At 42.9% G+C, this 20602-nt stretch overlaps 1 protein-coding gene across 1 annotated transcript in view; it reads right to left on the bottom strand.

Moving 5' to 3' along the window:
• Window positions 1-20602, bottom strand: part of LAMB4 (laminin subunit beta 4) — a 41227-nt gene that overhangs the window by 18996 nt on the left and 1629 nt on the right. The window contains exons 3-21 of the mRNA XM_083860080.1: window positions 17537-17672; window positions 15830-15903; window positions 15015-15203; window positions 14804-14867; window positions 14045-14259; window positions 13084-13204; window positions 12261-12449; window positions 11427-11606; window positions 10631-10740; window positions 10067-10146; window positions 8949-9099; window positions 7892-8023; window positions 6990-7175; window positions 5713-5834; window positions 4888-5008; window positions 3787-3964; window positions 2281-2424; window positions 1827-2058; window positions 59-216 (exon numbers count right to left, since the gene is read on the bottom strand). Of these exons, the coding sequence (XP_083716206.1) occupies window positions 59-216; window positions 1827-2058; window positions 2281-2424; window positions 3787-3964; window positions 4888-5008; window positions 5713-5834; window positions 6990-7175; window positions 7892-8023; window positions 8949-9099; window positions 10067-10146; window positions 10631-10740; window positions 11427-11606; window positions 12261-12449; window positions 13084-13204; window positions 14045-14259; window positions 14804-14867; window positions 15015-15203; window positions 15830-15903; window positions 17537-17672 (2782 nt within the window). The remainder of the gene's footprint in view (window positions 1-58; window positions 217-1826; window positions 2059-2280; window positions 2425-3786; window positions 3965-4887; window positions 5009-5712; window positions 5835-6989; window positions 7176-7891; window positions 8024-8948; window positions 9100-10066; window positions 10147-10630; window positions 10741-11426; window positions 11607-12260; window positions 12450-13083; window positions 13205-14044; window positions 14260-14803; window positions 14868-15014; window positions 15204-15829; window positions 15904-17536; window positions 17673-20602) is intronic.

Here is a 20602-nt window from a genome sequence, read left to right as displayed (position 1 = left end):
TTTTTTCTCTTACATTAATTTTAGTAGTATCAAAACCAGTCCTTTTTTTGCTTCATACCTGAATATCCCTCGAGACAATTACAGACAATCTGTGCAGACTGGGAGTCCTGGTAACAGGAATGTGCAAAATACCTATTGCTTGTAGGTGTCCCTGGGCACATGCATGGGTGGCAGGGTTCTCCATTCAGAGGGTTTCCATAATAGCCATCCATGCACCTGCCAAAGCAGTCAACACAAACAGGACAAATTGTCAAGTGCTCTTTGCAGGTGAATCAATTTATATGTATATATTGAAATTAGTATTCCAGCTCATTGTAATGCTATCTCCATCAATTGGTAGAGATATATCAAGCTTCAAAGGTGTTCTAAAATAGAAAATCAGAGAGGCATTCTCAAAATCCAAAGCAAAAAGAGAAAGACATATGTTTTCCTTTCAAGAAATGTTTGTGAAAACTTTCACCTACTCTGGAATAATTTTAATCTAAATGATTATGATATGGCATATCACACATGCTCTCCATAGGCAGCTAAAAGCTGCCATATAAAAATTCTGTATATTTACTTATCAGCACATATATTAATCTATTTCCATACAGACACACACACAGAGTGGTTGGCATGCCAGTAAAAAGTGCTGGCACAGGCAAAAAAAAACAACGATTCCTTAAGAGTACTCAGAGAATACTTCATATTTAAGATGCAACATATGTATTGAGCCATGCTCTGTTTGAAATGTTCTGCAAATGTGGGGTAATGGCTCTTTGGAGGTGCTGGTGGCTGTGCTGTTACCTGAACTGGTGGGGATTTTTGGGGCTCCCTGGTGGCTCAGCCACCCTACCCACCACTGCTGCCTCTGCATCCCAACCCCCCAAAGTCCTACAGCTGCAGCAACAGCAACACAGAGGCTTCTGAACCATCCTCAGTCTTTGATCTGCTTCACTGTGGCAAATGGGAGCACAGTTCTCCATACATATACAGGCAAGGATAAAAGACTTGGCTATCTGATTATCCTCCCCCTGGGGTCTGGAGATCCTGCAAAGCCACAGGGCAAAAAGTGTTTCAGTCTTCCATTTTTAATCTGTTTGCCATCTACGAGTAGAACAGCCAAAGACTGTATTGTCTAAAAGCACTGCAGGAAAAACTCATCAGGTTTCATGAGGAAATCCTCTTAAGAATGAATGACAAGGTACAGTCCAGCCAAATCAAACTAAATAAACTTAATTTCGATGCCCATGTTGAACTGTGTTACTGCTGCCAGTGTACAAAATAAAAAAGAGGAGCAGTGGAGCAGTGGAATGGAGCTGGAACATGTGGGAAAAGTAATTTTCTGGTGGTACGGAACTAATACAACCAGCAAAGTGGGCACATTTACTTAGTAGACTCATTAGAGGTAATTGCAGGTATTAAAATGAGTATTCAGCACAATATTCATCCTCTTGGCTTGCCTCATGCTGAATTTTAAATCTGAAAGCTGGCAATTTGGAACCTGGCAGGAGTCAGTATCCCACACACAGCGCTTTGTGCATCTCTCCAAGTACACGGTGCTATGGGGGCTCCACGTCTCAAGTGCCTTCTTGCAGGCAGCCTGCTGCAGTGCTGGGTGCATGCCCTGCCTGCAGGCCACCCACAGGCATTGCGTGCACATTCCCACGTGCATTTCCCTAAGAAACAGGTACCTGACATTCAGCAGCCAGACCCAGTTTCATCCTGGTTTAGGTACATGTTTCCTGTTAAGGTCACTGATGAGCTGCAGGCCCCCAGCTGCACAGGCATGTTGGATACCCGCAGTGTCTGCTGGAGCTTTGCAGCCCTGCCCATGGACTGACCTTTCGCAGTGGCTCCCAGCGGTAAAGCCGCGGCAGTTGAGGCACTCCCCGGTCCGAGGGTCGCACAGCTCGGCGTGGCCATTGCAGGGGCAGGGGCGGCAGTGGGGAAACCCAAAGAACCCCGGCAGGCAGCGGCTGCAGCGCTGCCCATCCACCTCCCGCCGGCAGGAGCACTGCCCCGTCACCTGGTCACACAGCGCGCTCAGCGAGCCCTGCGGGTGGCACTCACAGGCTGGAAAACACCGAAAGCAGAGCCGTGTCCTTAAAGTGTTCCTACCCACCCATCTCATGGCTGACGCTGCTCAAAGGCAGCAGGGATGGAAAATGCGTTATTCGTGGAAACGTTTCTTATATTGCTTTACACATAATCTGGTATTCAAAGCCCTAAAAATGGGGGTATGTGTGAAACGCCAGCTGGTGGTACTGGTCGTGGTGCTGGCTGCAGGGCACTCACCGTAGCAGCCGTGGAAGCCGAAGCCGTAGCTGCCTGCAGAGCAGGTGTCACAGCAGCGCCCCACGACGTTGGCTTTGCACTGACACTGGCCCCCCAGTTTGCTACAGCTGGCGTTCAGCGACCCTTGGGGATTGCACTTACAGGCTGGCAAGGAAAAAGAAAATCAGAACTAGTTTGGTTGTCAAAGAGTCATACTGCTCTCATCAGCTTGCAGTTTCACACTTTAAAATAGGTAGAAAGAACTTGATTATTCTTCTCAGGGGTTCACTGACCTGCTGATGGCCATAGTTTAGATCATTTGATGGTGTAGCATCAGTGGTGGTATACCAGGCATCAGCACAAGTCTTGGTGTTGCAGTTGCCACATTCAAAGCATTGCCTTTGGCACACATTTGGGGTAGGACAGAAAGGGAGTAGCAAAGTGCAGATCCAAATAGAGACATCCTGAAGTCTAGAAAGGTTTACTATAAATCTGCATCTAGCTGGAGCACCGGACATAACCTGTACAATACAAGCTGTATTTATTCTGCCTCTATGTACAGTTTGTTTCCTTCTGGATATCTTGGACTAACTTGTTGAGTGAAGATGCTCTGCTAACCCACAGAGGATGTTTGCCCAGGATGCTCTGGAAAGCACTAGAAAACCAAAGTGCCACATTTCATTGGGAGAATCTTGTCACTTTAGGCATCAGGCCAATAGGGAGCTAGCACAGCCAAGACTACATGAGGGGTTCACTGGTTGCACAGCCATGACCTCATCACTAGATGTTAGAGTGAGGCATCAATCCTTCTAAAAATTGCCGAATCCAAGTAGATGCTGTCACTTTGGAGGCATTGCTGCTAGGCTTCCTGAAAGAAGCTGGCCACTGAATTTGTCCAGAAAGGCCTCTCCCATTACTGGAAGTGCAAAGAAGTCCTATTTCTCTGCACCAAATACCTGGGAAATTCCCTGAGCCCAGCTAATCTTTCCATGGTGAGTCCAGGAGGCTGCCTAGGAATTTCAAACCCCACCTGCCACTGCCTTCTTGCTGGAATATCATCAAGGCTTTCTTGGTGAATCTCTTCCAGTACACCAACTTACATACCATCATGTCTGGAATCTGAACTAAGACATTCAACTGGCCCACAGCACCTAGAGAGAAGGCTTAGAAACTTCTCTGTCATTTCACAGTAGCTAGAAAAGTAGGAAAGTTACTGCCATGGCCGTATAGTAAAACCATCTGATTCAAATACTTTTCAGAAGACACAAACCACTGGCATGATCCCTGTCATGCTGCTCCATGAAGCCCATCAGGAGTGATGAACTCCAAGATTCATGCCACCAAGAGGTGTTTGCAGCACACAGAGGGTTCAGCGGGATATACCCTGCGCATCCATGGATATCACATGCTGACCAGCTTCACTTCTGCATCAGTGTGGGCTGAGAGTTCTACTGTCAACAAACCCTACAAACTCAAGGGAAAAGCAGCAACTGCCCAAAGGAGCTGCCTGTGCAGGCTGGTCCTTACCCACAGCGCCGTTGTGGATTCGGGCTGACAGGCTCGCTATGAGCCGCGCGCACGCTTCGGGCAGGACGTGAGGCCCAACTTCAGATGCAATTTCAATGCAGTGGTACTTCTGGTACTCATCTAAATCCTTTTCACTGCACAAATTCTCCACAGAGCTGATTCTGGGAATAAGTCCAAGCTTTGTCGTTAAGAGAGAAAAGAAAACATTTTTGCTTAGACATATTGAAAACCAGAATTTCCCACAATCTCTTAATGTGCTTTCCATTGCATTGACAGAGGCCTGGAGCACTGGTTTTCCAAATCTGCAGTTGTGCCATTCTGTCATCTATGTTCACATTTATTCTGAAGGTCTAAACATTCCCTGCATTCTTCAAATAAAAGAGACTGTGTTTAAAAAAATAAAATTATAATAAGACCTCTCTGATATATGCGCAGAACTGGTCTTGCTGTGCTGTGTTAGTGACTCCAAAAGCAGTATCTGGCCAAAATTTTTACTTGTATTACTGTGATAGAGAAAAATCAGATGAACATTCTATGTCCAAGTATAGCCAGCCCTTGTCAGGCCCAGTTCTACAGGAATAATTAGAGAAATAGACCTAAAAATATTTTTCTCAACAGAAGGACCCAAAACCAACACCCAGTTCCTGATTTGATGGAAACTTGGGAAATATCTGGACCTGATTCCCAGGAGGTACACAACTAGTTTTACTTTTCCAATATCATATTTAAAAATAGCCATGATCCTGACAAATGAGAGATATTTTTAAAAACCTAAGTGATGAGGAGCTGCACAAATTTATATCCATAGCCACACCATCTTATCAGCATATATATATATGGACTGTGCTCATAATCAATGAACAACAGATAGAGATACGTGCCATGTATGCAACAAGTTGTTGTATTGCTCCATGAAACTTTAACCTGATAGAATTCTGCCTTTCCATACAAAAATATGCAAATAGTGCCAATGGAGATAAACAGAAGCTGAATTTCTATTTAAACACACAATAAATTATTCTAAAACACTTCTAATAAGTCTGTAAAAAAACCTACTGTGTATAAATACAACCTCAAGGGACTTGTGACAGAACTACTCACTGAGTCAATCAAGATGAATGATTTTGCCTTTTTGTCAGAGGCAGAAAGCTGAGAAAAATACACATCCACAAAATACTCTGTTCCTGGCTCCAAGCAGACTGGAGTTTGCAGAATTGAGATCCTGTTTAGCAGAAATGAAGCACAGTTATAGCCAGGAGTCAAGACAAGGCAAATTTACTGGATGTTGTGAGCTCTCCCTTCCCTCTGTGCCTATAAACTGATGCCTGCAGCCTGGAGCAAGCCCTGCTGCTGTGAGGAGCACACCCAGCCCCGTGCTTGCAGGCTTTGGGAAAGAGGCAAGATGTCTGCTGGGTGATTCAGCAAGCACAATTTAAACCTGGGGAGATTAAACTGAAAATGAGAGGTTTTACTACTTCAAGCAAGGGGTTTGCAACTTGCTGTTCATTTTCATCCTTTCCTGCCCCTATTTGATCAAGACATTGGTCACATCCTCTTAGCTTCTCTCTGTTCTTTATACAGGTCCAAGCTGAACAGCTGGTTTTGAAAATAGACTAGGACAGTGACTTTAAGTCAATATTTCCTTTCTATATTGAAGCAGCTGAAGTTGGTTCTTTACCAGAGCAAGGACTAACCCCAGCTGGATCTCAGTCTGCTCTCCTGGGTTTGGCAAACCTTTGCCAGACAGGACTGGGGCATCAGACTCTTCCTTAGAGCCTATGTAGCATTGTGGTGTGCCAGCAACAGAAAAGGTCACACATGTGTTTCTGATATTCCCAGTCTCCCACACATGTGTTGCCCTGCAGTGCTTCAGTAAATGATTTGTACATAGAAGATCTACCGACAAAAAGACAGCAACAGTCAGACCTCTTTGTAGCTGGGAGAGGCAACTCATGTGGCTCCTGTGAAAGAACCTTGTTTTTGCAGTGTTGACCTGACAAGATACCAGCAGGCTGGATGGCAACACTTGCAAGCCAGTCTTCCAAGAACTATAAACAAAAGACAAAAGTTATGGCTATATTTTGTATCTGAAAAACCTGCTGTCTCTTTGCAAGGATTAATGAAAGCCATCTGAAAGACTGCACACTGCAGTGACAAAACAGATTTTCTCTTTATTCTTTACAGCACTGAAAACTATGTTATTTGTGAAAAATTCATTGTATTTGCAATGGCTAATGAAAAGCAGAGGCGGAAATGGAACCTCAGCTGATTCAAATGGAAACAGCTCTGTTAGAGTCATTGGAGTTGTTTCTTTTCTTAGCACAGTGTTATTCTGGAGATATCCTTCATTAGCTGCCTTCTCACACATCTAATAAGAAATAATAAACATAAAAGACTGAAACAAATGTATTTAAAACCCAACTCTTCAATCCTTAGATATAAAAAGCTACCTCAAACCATCTCACTGAAAAATTGTTCCCATGTTTCAGGACACTGTGAGATTGTTTTGCCTCAGAGTAACAGTCAGAGAGCAGAATACAATAGACAGCAGGAAAATTTTGACTTGTGAGAGAGTCCCAGAGAATTGCAAAAGAGTAAGGCGTATACAAAAGCTGGTACCAATAAAACACTTGCTTGTGTTTTTGAAGACATGGGTGAGGACCTGAGTTTAATCAGATTTGGATTAACAGATTTCCCTAGACATGTCATCATCATTAAGAAATCTTCTTCAAGCAAAAAATAGTAATTTGGCTATTTTCCTACAATTTTTACACATTTCAGAGTCCAGCTGGAACAACTGGGAAGAAGGATGCCTGCAAAAGGCCTGGATAAATAATCTACGCAGATCACTCCTGCCTGTGCACATTTTACTGCCCAAAAAATCCCAGCTAGGAATACAGGATGCTTGTCTAAAAGGAACTGCATTTTCCATTTGTTTGGAAAAGGTCCAAAAGAGAAACATTCAGAAGATGAAATCTTAGCTGATGCTTAGAAAACTTTTAGTGCTGATTTTTCATATTTGAGTGGAAAGGGGGTCAGTGGAGGACATATTACTTGGTCGGTAAGGCAACTTGTTACTGGGTGAAAAGACAAGCATTTTAATTTTAGATATAATGAATAGGACTAGTTGCTCATCCTGTTATTCACGAAATAGACCCTGCACCTACCACAACATCACAAGACACACAAAACATCACAAGTACCTCAGGTTCGTAACGAACTGTGATATCAAAGTCCATGGCAAAGGGGACATTGGTGATGGCAAACCTCAGCCCAGCCCCGCTGGGGACGCGGGCGAAGCCGTGTCCTGTCCAGGTGACAGCCCGGCCGGCGCTGGGCTGCCGGAGCACCACTGCTGAGTCCCAGTCCTGCCCAAACTGCACCATGCCCTGCAACGACACACTGACATCTTCAACAACACACAGAGCCAAATTACAAAAGAAAAACAAACACAGAAAAAATAAAGGAAATATTTTTGCCACGTTGTTTGCTTATTTAAGCCATCGGTCTCATTTTCTGAACAAGCTCAAGATTGACAATCTAAGAATTTTCCCAAAGGTAGGGTATTTAGGGTCATATGTAAAGAAAAGCTTCCTATAACTTTGGAGCAACAGCAATAAGAGGGACTAGAATAATCCACTCACTTCTGAATATCTGGCATCTCCAAACATTCACATTGCAAACCTTAAACAAAGTAAGCCTGATTTCATTCATGGCTGGACCTTTCATTGTAAGCTGGATACATAAATATCAATACTTAAAATGGCCGCATTTAAGTGCAGGAGGTACCATGCTAACGTCTTGGTAAACTTGCTAGAAAAGTCTTGACCCCAATAAAAAAAAAAATTACCTTTCATAAGGACTTTTCTGCTCCAAAAATTCATGGAATTTGAGACTACAAAGGCACGGGACATAGCAGAGCAAGCCTGTCAGTGTGAATAAGAAAATGCCCTACCCAACTGCGTACCAAAAAATTGATTTATGTCAGGATTGTAATGTCTAAGACTGTGAATCCCATGTGTTCAGGCATTTTCCTGCTCTTTGTTACAAAATAAAATCTCATTATTTAGTGTAAACTTAGGTAACTACTCAAGTACTAATTTACCTGTTCGAGTCCAGATTTTCTTACAGTTCGTTTCTTGTTCCTGTTTAACACAATCTTTCCATTTTCAATCATGAACTCATAGCCTTTCTTCTGGAAGTAGATGTCACACCTTGGAAGAGTGCTTGGCTGAACCTATGAAGTAATAAAAGAGGAGCAGCACTGTCTCAACAATGTTGAAGTGTGGTAAGCAACTAAATGAAAATCCACATTCTTAAAACAAGATCTATTCTCTGCTGGGAGAAACTCTAAACTGTGGCCCAGCAGCTGCTGAAAACGTTTTTCCCTCACTCCCTTAAAATTAACTTGCACTTTTCCCTCATAAGTTGTGCCCCAGACATCTGTTTTCCATTTAATTATTGGACTGTAGGATAATTACTGATTATGATTATAGCTAAATATTTGTGGATGTGACCTGCAAATAAACATTTTTTTTTATATTCCTTATCTATAGTTTCTGTATAACATGCCAGAGAAAAAAATGTTAGCAAAAGCATAGACAGAGGAAGGGATGCATTCCAGGCTTGCACTCAGCATGGGGAACAACTATCCCCATGTTGAAAGAGGAAAAAAAAATAATTTTTCTAAAAACATTACAGATGGATGCCAAATTCTTGAGGAAATTAGGCTACAATCAATGCCTTTATATAAGGCAACAGGAATTAGTCCAATGGAGCAGAGAGTAATTTGATTCTTCCCTTGTTGGAGATTCCCAGAAATAAAACATTTTATGAGAGCTATTGGCAACTCAAACACTTTCCTCTAATTTAAATAATTAAAATAATTTCTCTAATTCATGCTCGACCAGCCTGCACTTTAGAAGCAGCAAGGCAGCTTTGCAGGTCATACCACGCTGTAGTGACTGTCCCTTTTTAACAGCCACAGTCATGGAATAGTCATGTCCATGAAAAACAAAGACAAACTGACGATGGTCAAGGGACTTGCTTTGCATTTTCCTGCTAAAGAGCTGCTCCCCAAGCAAGGGATATCATCCTTGGCTCCTGTGTCACCACCACAATGATCGTCTCTCAGTCCAACACCTAAAAAGCCAAATACTTACCAAGGGTGCAGAGCCAGGAAGCGGCTTTGCATGCTCAGCTTCATAAATATAATAATCCAGGGGCAGAAAGAAGAATCCTGGGGCTGGCTCGTTGCACTGGTGGCCAACGATGTTGGGCAGACACTGGCACTGACCGTCCGTCGGCGAGCACCTACGGGAGGAGTTGGTAAGGGAGGACAGGAATGTGGCACAGCTGGGTCCTCACAACATGGGGACAGCTCAGAGTCACTCTCGTTCCACCTTTGCTTAATTTCTCCCACTTCTGGATTACCTCCATTACTAAACTTCTTCCTATCATCCACCTCCTCTGTTTCTGATGCTGGATTTGTTCAATGCTACTTTTCCATGACTTCAGAGTCCACAACCTGCTTTGTCTTTGTCTGTTCCATACCTGAAGCACCGATCCTTTCCTGAGCATCTGTTACTGTCTATTCCTGTATCATTTCTTGTATCTTTTTCTATAAGAATCACACTATATCATGAATCTTAATAATCTGTCACCCACAATTATGGAGGCAGGACATGACATCAGAAGGACCTTTGACGTGATATGGAATGTTTCCATATACTTACATGCATATGTAACACACCAGGTGATTTACCTGCTCACAAGGAGCTGCTCTACAGCATGGGACTGTGTGCTCCTCTGTCTGAAGTCTAACAGCAGTGAAGACCCCTGCCCAATAGATTTTTGGAGAAGCCCAACTGAAACCAACCTTGTTTCTAAAATTATACATTTTTAATAGGAGCCAGAGAAAAAATTCTAGCATTTAAGGTTGATGTAGGAAGCTAGGTTAAAAATGTCACCTCTAACTTATTTCTAATTTCTAATAATATTGGGGCCTCTTGTTCTCTCAAGGCATATGTTTTATATTTCATATTAAACACATCTTGGCTCAACCTGATTCAAGGTTGTCTTCAAAGGAAATAGGTAAATCCCCTTACCACAAATAAATTTCCAAGATCCATACCTACCTTTACATTGTTTGTATATGATGAAATTCCAGCTACATTCTATTTTCCTATCTTACTGTGACTTTATTAACCTAACCATAAAATCTAGCCTAAGAGTTTATAAAAATTAATACCAAGAAAAAACTTGAAGAACTTTAACTTACAAGTTATTCTGGGATCCACCAATGTCACAGTCACATGGAGAACAGCCATACAAGCTGTTGCCAAGACCCCAGTATCCTGCCTGGTATGAAGAGAAAGGTTCTTTTATGGCAAATATTTAAGTATGCAAAGCAAAACAAAACTCGTTCTGCTGGATGAACAATGCTGTGGAGCACTATTGTGCTTGGCCATGGGAGATTGCTTCTCTTACTGGATAGCAGGGGTGCTCAGCCACTGCAAGAGCCGGATATTTACAGATATTTACTTATACCCACTTGTATAAGCAAATCTCTGTAAACAGCAAAGATGGATTAAGGAAATAATTTTACATTTGCTTTCCTTCCTGGGAGTGCTCCTCCCCCTGCAATTTGACTGCACAAATATTTGGGAGCAGTGAAAGAGAAGCAGACGTGTCAATGCGAAATGGGAGCATACAGCTATAAAATTGTTAAAATTGTTTTGAATTTTGGCTAATTGTTTACTTTTCTAGCCATGAAAAGGTGTGAGATGGGTGAGGAGACTTCCAAAACCACATGCGGAAGTGAAACCAAAAACTGAGTACGTACAAGGCATTTTTCACAGCGTTTCCCTGTGGTGAACCTCTGGCAGAGGCACTCTCCTGTGGCAGGATCACAGATGGAGAAGGGCAAACTGCCCAGGGGATCACAGTTGCAGGCTGCAGAGACAGAAAAGTGCAGTTACCTCTGCAGGCCCCAGTGATGGCAGCAGGACTGGCATTTAGGTTAGATGTGGCATCAGCATGGCAGGCAGTCTCCATCCTCCACACAGACACTCTGCAGATGAATGTGCCCTGGCACCCTCCAGCCCTCAGACTGCCCTTGGAAATGGGGAATTTCCTCTCTGGGAGGAGCAGAGGCACTGGCAGAAGGCCTCTGCAGTGGTTTGCAAAGTGCTGTGTGCTGATCTGCAGGGCAGCCCTTGCGTGTGGCTGAGCACCTGGTGTGGGCACAACGTGCTCACAAACCCTCAGTGCACCTGGGCAGGTATGGAATGTGTTTTCCCTAAGCCTTTCTCAGAGGAAAGGTTGGCTGGAAGTTGTCTTGGCAAGGCAACAGCTCCTGTTATCTCAACATCCCTTTTCAATTAAATTGCATATTTAATAACCCTTCTATTAACAATAGCCTGATCTGTTATATCATACTATGCAATCTGAAAGTGATTTTGCATTGTTTCAGTCATGGATGTTGCACCAGAAACCTTGAATTATGTTGACATTAAATTACAGTAGGCAACTGGGTATTTCGTGACTCAAGCAGAGCATCAATGTGTGGATCTGTGCATTCAGCACCTCCCTGCCCTAAGAACGCTTTGGGCAGGAGACTGGAAGAGGTGGTTACGTACGCTGGCAGCCCAGGGGGTCGCTGGCGCTCAGCCCGTAGTAGTTGGCCCTGCACTTGTCGCAGCGAGCGCCCTCCACGTTCTCCTTGCAGGGACAGCGACCCGCGACCGTCCCCAGCGCGGGGTCCGTGCGGCTCTGGCACACGGCCCCGGGCATGGCCCCCGCAGGGTCACAGTCGCACGCTACAGGCGGGGGCAAGGAGACACATTAAAAAAACCATATGTAGATGTAAGCACGAAAATGCAATGACAGAGCTGCTGGTAATCTGCCCTTGGCTCCCGAAGGACTTTTCATCCAATCATTGCTACAACTAAATAACACTCAGAGCATTTTCCCCATCCTATATAATTCATCCTATATATTTCTCCATTTTCTCCATCCTATATATTCATCCTAATAATGAATTTAGGTCATCTTTCAGAAGAAGAGCTTTCAGGTCTGAAAGATTATTTTTCTTGCATATGGGAGGTATCTAGCAAAAGTTATTTACTCCTCTCATCACTTTGGAGTCTCTTCTGTAATCACTGAAGGTCACAGAAGCAACATCACTACTGCTATTCATATTCATATTGACCTTGTTCAAGACAAATTATGGCTTTGCTGTGTTTCTCAGCTCTGTTCAGCAAGGAGTTGGAATATACAGCTCTTTTTACAGTGCTGGTTGGAGGATACTGCCGTGCAGATACTTAGTGAGGCAGTTTGGATGTTACAGGTTTGTAACCTTTTTACAACCATGTGGACATTTAAGCAGGGGGTGGCCATTGGGCTCAGAGCAAAGGCAACCAGAACAGCCCTGCTCTGAGCCATCCTCAGAGAAGTTAAAAAGGGAAGCTTACGGAGGCAGGCCCCAGGGTCTGAGATGGCTTTGAGAGGATCCTGGTAAAAGGCAGGTTTGCACTGGTGGCAGTGCTGGCCCGTGGTGTTGTCCTGGCAGTCCTCGCAGACGCCGCCGCTGACGCCGCCGCTGGCGCGGTACACGGCCATGTCAAAGTGGCACCTGCTCGAGTGGCTGTTGCAGTTACAACCTGGAACCACAGCAAACAGTGGGGAATTCCACATCATGGAAATATTGTGGTCTGCCCACATTGCTGTCTACACTTAACACAGGGTTACTGGTTACTTGTATGATTTCAATCCCCAGCAAGATTATTCCCAGGCCTTGTGTGTTAGAGCTGGGGGAAAAACATTGGAGTCTTCAGACAGACAGTATCCTAAACTTGGAAATGCAGGTGACTATGCCTGATATGCAGTGGGGAACACTGCTCTGCTGAAGAAATCTCTAGCTGAATATTTGTTGCAGACCCAAATATATTATGCTTGTGAATACTACATTACTCATTATTGTGAAAATAAATAATTTAGCCTTGTCTAAATTCTTTCACTCACATGAAAAACACTGTCCAAATCAATGATTGATCTTTTTTGCATTAGCTGCTTTTTCCTCTCTTTATTTTTTTCCCCTCTATTTGAAGAATAAGAACATGAATCAGCTCTTCCTCTTGTAGCATAACACAGCACTTATGGATGCAGGAATCTGTTTTAATGGATGAGGCATGAAAAAGTCTCCCTCCCAACAACCTGGCCATCCCATTATGGATTGGACTGGGATTGTGCCACACCCAGTCCTGGCTATTAAAAAGGAAAATATGTTTGAGTTACGTTTGCAAGCATTATCTTGTGTTCCTTCAGCTGGCCTCCAGGGAGCATCATTGTAGAAATCTTTACATCTTTCACAAGACAAACCTTCAGTGTTATGGTGGCAGATACATCTCCCATGAACCTGTAATGTGAGAACAGAGAGGAGAGGAGAGGAGAGGAGAGGAGAGGAGAGGACAGGACAGGACAGGACAGGACAGGACAGGACAGGACAGGACAGGACAGGAGAGGAGAAATATCTGCTTAACGTAAGTCAGAAAGATCAGGAAAATTTGAAGCTCTTTGGCTCCCTCAGCTGACATAATTTTCAATTATTTGAATAAAAGGTCTGGAGAATACCTGCAAACTTTAACCAAATAGTTTTAAAGCCATTGAGCAACATATAGAAAAAAATTACTTATAGAGATATCAAAGATTTTAGATCCTCTCTCTCCCTACATGTCTTCACATTGAGATACATTTTTTCCAGGAGAAAAAACTCTTGTTCCCAGAGAGAAAGAACTTGCAATCACATTCCTGTAATTTTTAATAATCCATTTTTCATGGGTTAGCTTTGCATTATCAGCTATTCTTTGTGTCAATGCCTCCTCTCCCACTGCAGAGCCTCCAGGCCCAGCTGGAGTGTGGAATGCACCCAACAAGTGGCCATTCAAGTCTGCACATGCCATAGGCTACTTACTGCATTACATTTGCACCATTACAGCTCTGGAATTTTGCTGCTATTATCTGCATGTCTTGTCCCAGTTGCTTTTCAAACATCACAGTAGTGCCAACAAAGACACCTTCTGTGCATTCTAACCCAGGGTTTTAAAGGAAGAATCTGCATTGAAACATTTAACAACTAGCAGTTGCAAGTGGCCAATCCAAAGATTATCAGAGATCTTCCACTCCCTCCCTCTATCTCTTCCTTCTCACAAAATACCAATCGAGACTCCCCTTCTTGGAGACAGCAGTAAGGACCCACCATCCCAGACTGATGGAAAACATCTCCCCGTAAATTCTGCATGGAATCACACTGGCTGGCATGGCCATTGCAAAAGCAGCTGCCCCGCACAACCATCTCATAGATGGCATAGTAGTACTTCTCAAGGGGATCACTGTGCCTCCTTCCAAGCAGAGCATCTCCAAGGGTGTGGAGTTTAGTAAAATTGATCCTCAGGTTTGTCATTGTAATGAGATCTGGATGGAGAGAAGAGAGATCAGGAGCCCAAGTTCAGTCTAAAATGAACAGTATGAAATCCTCATCTTGAATCAGTCATCCAAGAGTTTTCCCATTGTGAAGAAATAATGAAAATGACCCACTATTGGCCAAGATCAGTGATGCCTACAGTGGCAGTGCAGGGACTCTCTCCTGGCACACAGTTGCATAAATGTTAGCATCCTGCTTGGTATGGCTCTGCATTTCCCCAGCCACTGTGTTTGTGGGTTCATGTGTACCTCTGGGACTGCTCTCAGAAAGGAGTGTGGATTGGGCCTGAATCCAGAGGGAAAGACAGTTTAGCTTCATGGATGTGCTCTGCAGAGCTTTGCTGTTTGCCACCGGGGCTAGAGAACAAGAGAACAAGACTGGCCCATTTCATTTATTAATACAATGCCTCCCTAAGGTCTTTAGGTACCTAATTTTCAACATCATTGACGTACACCAGCTGAGCAGTTAACCCTTTCAGTGTACAAAACAAACAATACCAGCGAAGAGTCTCTGGACAAAACATAGCATCCATACCTTGTATATATGGCACATATGGATTTTCTATTTCAAAGCTGGGATCCAAAGCTTTTAAAACAACCTGCAAAACAAATCAATAAAGCTCTAGAGATGGGATGAGCGGCCACCAAAGGGATCAAAGGAGAGGCCTCTGCTTTGAGCAGACACAGACAAGACTCTTTAATTCCACATACCATTTGAACTCATACAAACAGACACTTGACAGTACCTCGCCTTCAGTGGAGGGCTCGATGTCTGAATATCTTGAATCACAAACAACATCTCCAACACTTTTTGCTGGACCAGAAGAGATGTTGGGAAAAGAAGCTGCACAATCATGTGCAAAATATCTAAACACTTTCCAGGTCTGACCAAAATCAGTAGAGCGCTCAACCAGCATTGCTGCAGGCCGAAATGTCTGCAAGAAACATTTCAAGAATTGCCTAAGCAGGCATTAATAAGATACCTCAAGGGTTGTTATATTGCTATTCCTCTTTGGAGGATGCTAAAATTTTGTATTTGAGAGCTTATAGGCTCATTACAGCCACTGTGATGGTTACCGGGGTTGCTGAAAATCTCATTAAAACCTCTTTCTAGCAAAAAAGAAAGGTAAGATTTCATATAGATATGTGATTACTTGCTGAGTAAGGAAGTTTACCATAACAATAGGAATTTTGTTAAAAAAAAATTTGTAATCATCTGGATCATAATAGATTCACATAAGCTGAACTAAGTCGAAAGAGCAACTGCAGTTCAGATATGTCCTACGTTTTTAGAGTTTAATTTTGCAAAGTATTTTTTCAGTTTTAATTCTCGGATTTATAGAAAATAGGACCAGAAGGCACATGAATAGGAAGCTGCTTAGTCTATCCTCCTCCCCTAAGGCAGGATCAGCTATAATTTAACCATACTTGACAGGTGTTTATCTAATCTGTTCTTACAAACCTCTAAAGATGGAGCTTTCATTGCCTCTCTAAGCATTTTATTCCTGTGGTTAAGTAATTAATGTATAACATTACATAAAACCTCTGGTAAAAGATGTACCTTAAAGGTCAGGATAAGATGGCTGAACTGGAATAAAGTTTCTAGGTCCAATCTAATGCTGACATGGTCAATGCCTGAAAAGAGAATGAAAATGAAGTGTACAATGTGTATATTGAAGGGGTTGCTGAGACAGTTTTCCCATGGGGGATTTAAAGATGCCTTTTCCAGCAGAGCAGCTAGACCCTTTATGGCATCCCCTGTGCACAAACCTGTGCAGCTGGACTGCTCTCTCTGGGGCAATACAACGTGCTGCCTTCCTGGCACTGTCACCAGCAATGCTGCATGTCACTGAGACTGCAGGAGGTGGCTGAAGGTCCTGCTCAGGCAATTCAGACTCTAAATTATGGTCACAGTAGCATTCTGGGTTTGTGTGTTTCTAGATCTGGTTAGGTTTATTTTTAAAATCCATTCAAATAATTTACTTATTGCTAAGAAAGAAAAAGAGCACTAATAAAATCAGGTGTTTTCTTCACACTAAACAGAACTGTTAAACCCTTCTATACTTCCAAATGTGAAATTTTTTATGAGCAGAACTACTGGACCAGACATCTTCCAAAATTGCAACAAATATGGGAAAAAACCTCCAGAAGTTACACATTCTTTGTAGAGCATTGCAGGAGCTCAGCTGATATCCCCGTTTTTCACATCTGCATGTGCCATCTCAGGATTCCTGTGACCAGGCTGCGCACAAGATCTCATCCCAGAAGAAAGATAGAGAAAACAAGGAAACCTCTTCTTACAGTTGGCCCACAGCTCTATTGGCAGTGGTGTCCAAAGCTGGTGACAGACCCTTGCTAAAATCCATGAAAAAACAAGGCCTATGAATTTTCACTTGGATATTCAAAATAGAAGTAACACACTGTCTTTTTTTTTTTCCATGCCTTAATTTCCATTCAGTTGAATGTTTTTCCACATAATCACTGTATGTCAAATAATACAGAGTAAATATTATTCCTCCTGGCATGTCTTCCCAGAGAAGCTGTAAGGATACTGTCTTGATCAGTTCTGGGATCCCACACATCCTCAGCAAGTTGCAGAGGACACCAAGCCTAATAGTGCTGTTGACACATGTGAAGGATCAGTGACCATCCAGAGGGACCTGGAAAAGCTTGAGATGTACACCCTTGGGAGTCTGACAAGATTTTTCAAGGCCAGGGTTCTGCATCTGGGTTAGGACAACCCCCAGTATCAATAGAGGCTGGGGGATGAATGGATCAAGAACAGCCCTGCAGAAAAGGAACTTGGGAGTATCAGAATAGGGGAACTGATAGCCAGGCTTTATTGAATTTTTTCCTAAACTATTAGTGCTTTAAAAATATTTTTTAAAACAGGTATATGTGTTTTGCACACCATATTTACATAACATCTGTAGGCAAATATATATTTTGCCCCTAATGAAAATTCTCTAAAAATTCACAGGGCAGACACCCTGTGGAAAATACATGGCTTTCATGTATAACCCAGCATTGCCACAGGTCCTCTTGTCAGCTCTTGGAGGTGCTGAGTTTAAAACTTGTCCATAGAAAAAGAGACTTTCTCAAATCTTATCTTGCTACACACAAATGAGTTAAAATCATTCAGTGTTACCTAATCAAAGAACATATGCAGGCTTTTTCATCTCTTCATGAAGGCAACTTTGTGAAAGCAAATTACATAAAGAAATCTCACAGTAACATTTTGCAGTAATATTTTCTCTAAGAAACTCACCGTTTTCTGACTGCCACCACTTCTTTTTCCTTTCAGGGTCAAACGTTGTGATAACATTTTCCACCATGTGACTGTTGTGCTGGGTATAGGGATTATATGGGTATCTGGAATCACAGAGAAAGCACTTCTCTTCAGCCTAGAAAAAAAATAAAAAAAAGAGCAGAATAAAAGCTTAATTTGGAGTCTTCACTAAAAATTAGGTGGATGTACCTACATTTATGCCATTGCAAGGCTTGGATCTGCCAGTTGCCTTGGATGCCTGTGCTTTTAATCAATCAGGCTTTTCATATACAAACCCAAGAGAACCATCATATGCACAAAGCATGCACATAGTAAGTGTTGGTTGTGGTCTTCCCCAGTTACTTTATAAAAATTACAATTTTTCAGTTGTGGGAAAGGGATCTCAGTAAGACCAGGTACAAGGTAAGTACTTGCTTTGGGATGACACCTCCACCCTGACCACTGTCAGTGTCTTTGGAAGCATAGGGAAACTGGGAAAGTTTAAAACCAATGCAAAGACGAAAAATCAGGATATCAATAGGATACAAGGGTCTTGTTTGAAAATGTTACAAGCAGAAGATGAAGGTAGTAATGATTAACCACTACCTCAGTTCTGAATGAGAGGCTTCGATAGTGAGGGCAAGGAGTTCCTGTTTAAGGTGATAAAGTGGTGATGGGGCAGGAGACCAAGCAGAGGTGACAAAATTAACATGCTGGGCCGGGAGATGACCTGTGCTGAGCCATATGGAGAGCCTGAGCAGGCATCACAGCCAGCAGGGTCCCAGGGGGATGTTCAGCAGGGTGGGCAGAGGTGGATGCACTGCACAGGCTGATTGCAGGAGATTTGGGCAGAGCCTGAGTGTGAGGATGTGGGAATAAGCCACAGCACAGGCAATGCCCAAGCTGTGTCCCTGGCTGGTGGGGACAGTGGCAGGAAGAAGAGGAGCTGACACAGCACCCAGAGGGAGCTGAAGGAGGAGGTATGAGTTCAGTGCCCATGGCTGGGAGGCTGGAAATGAACCAGAAGAAGATGGGTGGAGAGGCACCCCACTGGGCACACTCAGGATCCACAGAGAAGAATTGGGAATGGTTTTAAAATTTTTGCAATATGAAATCACCTAGCAATTATTTGCATTTAAATAAATGAAGATATATAGATTTACAGGTATGGTATAATTAATGTATTTTACATCTGGTAAATATGTATTGTATTCAGTCATTCTATGACTACACTTGACAAGTGTATGAATTCACAGTTTAGAAGATGAGAGAGAAATTAAAAAAATACTCTGTCATCTCATTTCACAAAGCTCTGGTAAGGAGAGCTCAGATTGTTGAAGCAGTTGGAAGGACCATGCACACTCACACTCTGGCTTATATAGACATACATGTACATGTCTGGCAGATCCCATTTGCCTGTAAATTGTGCAGCTTTATACTCTCCTCAACACTGAATGCCCTGTCTTTTCCCTTCAAAACATGTGTAAGTAGTAAATCCAATCAATGAGCTAAAACCCACTTAACCTATGTTTTAAAAACAGTAAAACATATGAAAGACTAAAAATTATTTGTAGTGCTTCTTTTCAAATGCAAAGCAGCTGAATTTTCTTTTTTCCTTCATCTGAATTCCAGCTAAATCCTGGCTCTTGGTAGCTTGCCATGTTGACTAATACCCACTTTCATGATTAAGGTTTGCTCTTGTGAAACGTGACACAGGTCATCAGGAGGGGAACTGGGAGAGGAAGAACTTTGGTTTACAAGATGCGAGATGCAAAACTTCCTGGCCTGCCTCCAGCAAAGCATTCAAAATGTGCTAGTGAGAAAGCAAATTGAAAGTGAAGTGGGACTCTGATGCACTTTGGGTGACGACATATTTTAGGCAAGCTGATGGAACAGAACATATTGCCAGAGCATCTCTCTCTCTCTCAAGCTCTGCAAAGCAGCAGAGTTTGTAGTTTTCACTCTTTTCAGGAGACACCCACCAGGGGTCAAGGTATGTTGAAGCAGCATTAAATCACAGGGATTATTGCAGAACAGCTGCTCCTTTTCATGAATCTGTATTTACACAATTCAAAGGATAAGTACAGGCAAATTAAAATATTAAAATTTTTTATTGCTCTTTGATCTCCTCCTAAAAAGCAAGTATAAAAGGCAATCCAGCTTTAGGGTCAGAAAGATGATTCAGGATATTTCAACAAAGGAAAAAAATATTTACATTTTGCAGAAAACTGTGGATACAATGTGCAATTTGGCGCAGTGCTTGGTTCCATGTCCATACCTTACTCTGCAAATGTGTCACAACATTAAGCTAGAAGGTCATAAACTATAATTATTTTCAACTGATTATAAATTAAGGTGTGTTTTAACTTCCTCTTCACCTAGGCTGTTATTTAGTGAAAATATTTCTATTTGTGACAATTTATTAGCTCAGTGGGGCCAAGTCCTCCAGGATGTAGAAGGGGGAAATCCTCATTTCTGCACACCTTCCATATACCCAGTGCTACCCCTCATCACTGCAGCCAGAGAGTGAGAGACATCCCTCTGGTCAGACACATTTTGGATTTGCTGACGCACCCACACAGTCAAAGCCTGGACCACAACATTTCCTTTTCAGAGGCAGATTTCTGCTTTCAGCAACATTGGCCTCATTTCAGATCAAAAGAGAGGAGAGTATGGTGTGAATCTCTTAACAGGCTGCCCCAGGTCTCAGCACCATAGGGACATGTCCTCCAGAGAAGGTCCTGCAGCCTGTGGGGCCCCACTCCCCCTGCACTCACACACACAGACCGTGGGCTTCACCTCTGGGGCCTGAGTGGGAAGAGGACTTGAAGAGAAAATCTCCTTCAGAAATCCCTGTGCTCAATCCCTGTGCATCTCAGGGATGTTTCTCCCCCTTGAGAAGACACACATCACTGCGGAGGCTGTTTGCTGCCAAACCCTCCATATGTGCTGAGTGAGGCACAGTCTTCCACCAGACTTAGTGTCACACTGTCTGATAATTATTCAGATAACTCCCACAGAAACTTCCTAGTCTGGGCAAATTCCCTACATAGAGGAGAATATGGT

Source organism: Zosterops lateralis (assembly GCF_965231275.1).
Source record: "Zosterops lateralis genome assembly, chromosome: 4".
In the NCBI taxonomy this organism is placed as follows: Eukaryota; Metazoa; Chordata; class Aves; order Passeriformes; family Zosteropidae; genus Zosterops; species Zosterops lateralis.
This window is presented reverse-complemented; position numbering and strand designations above follow the sequence as displayed.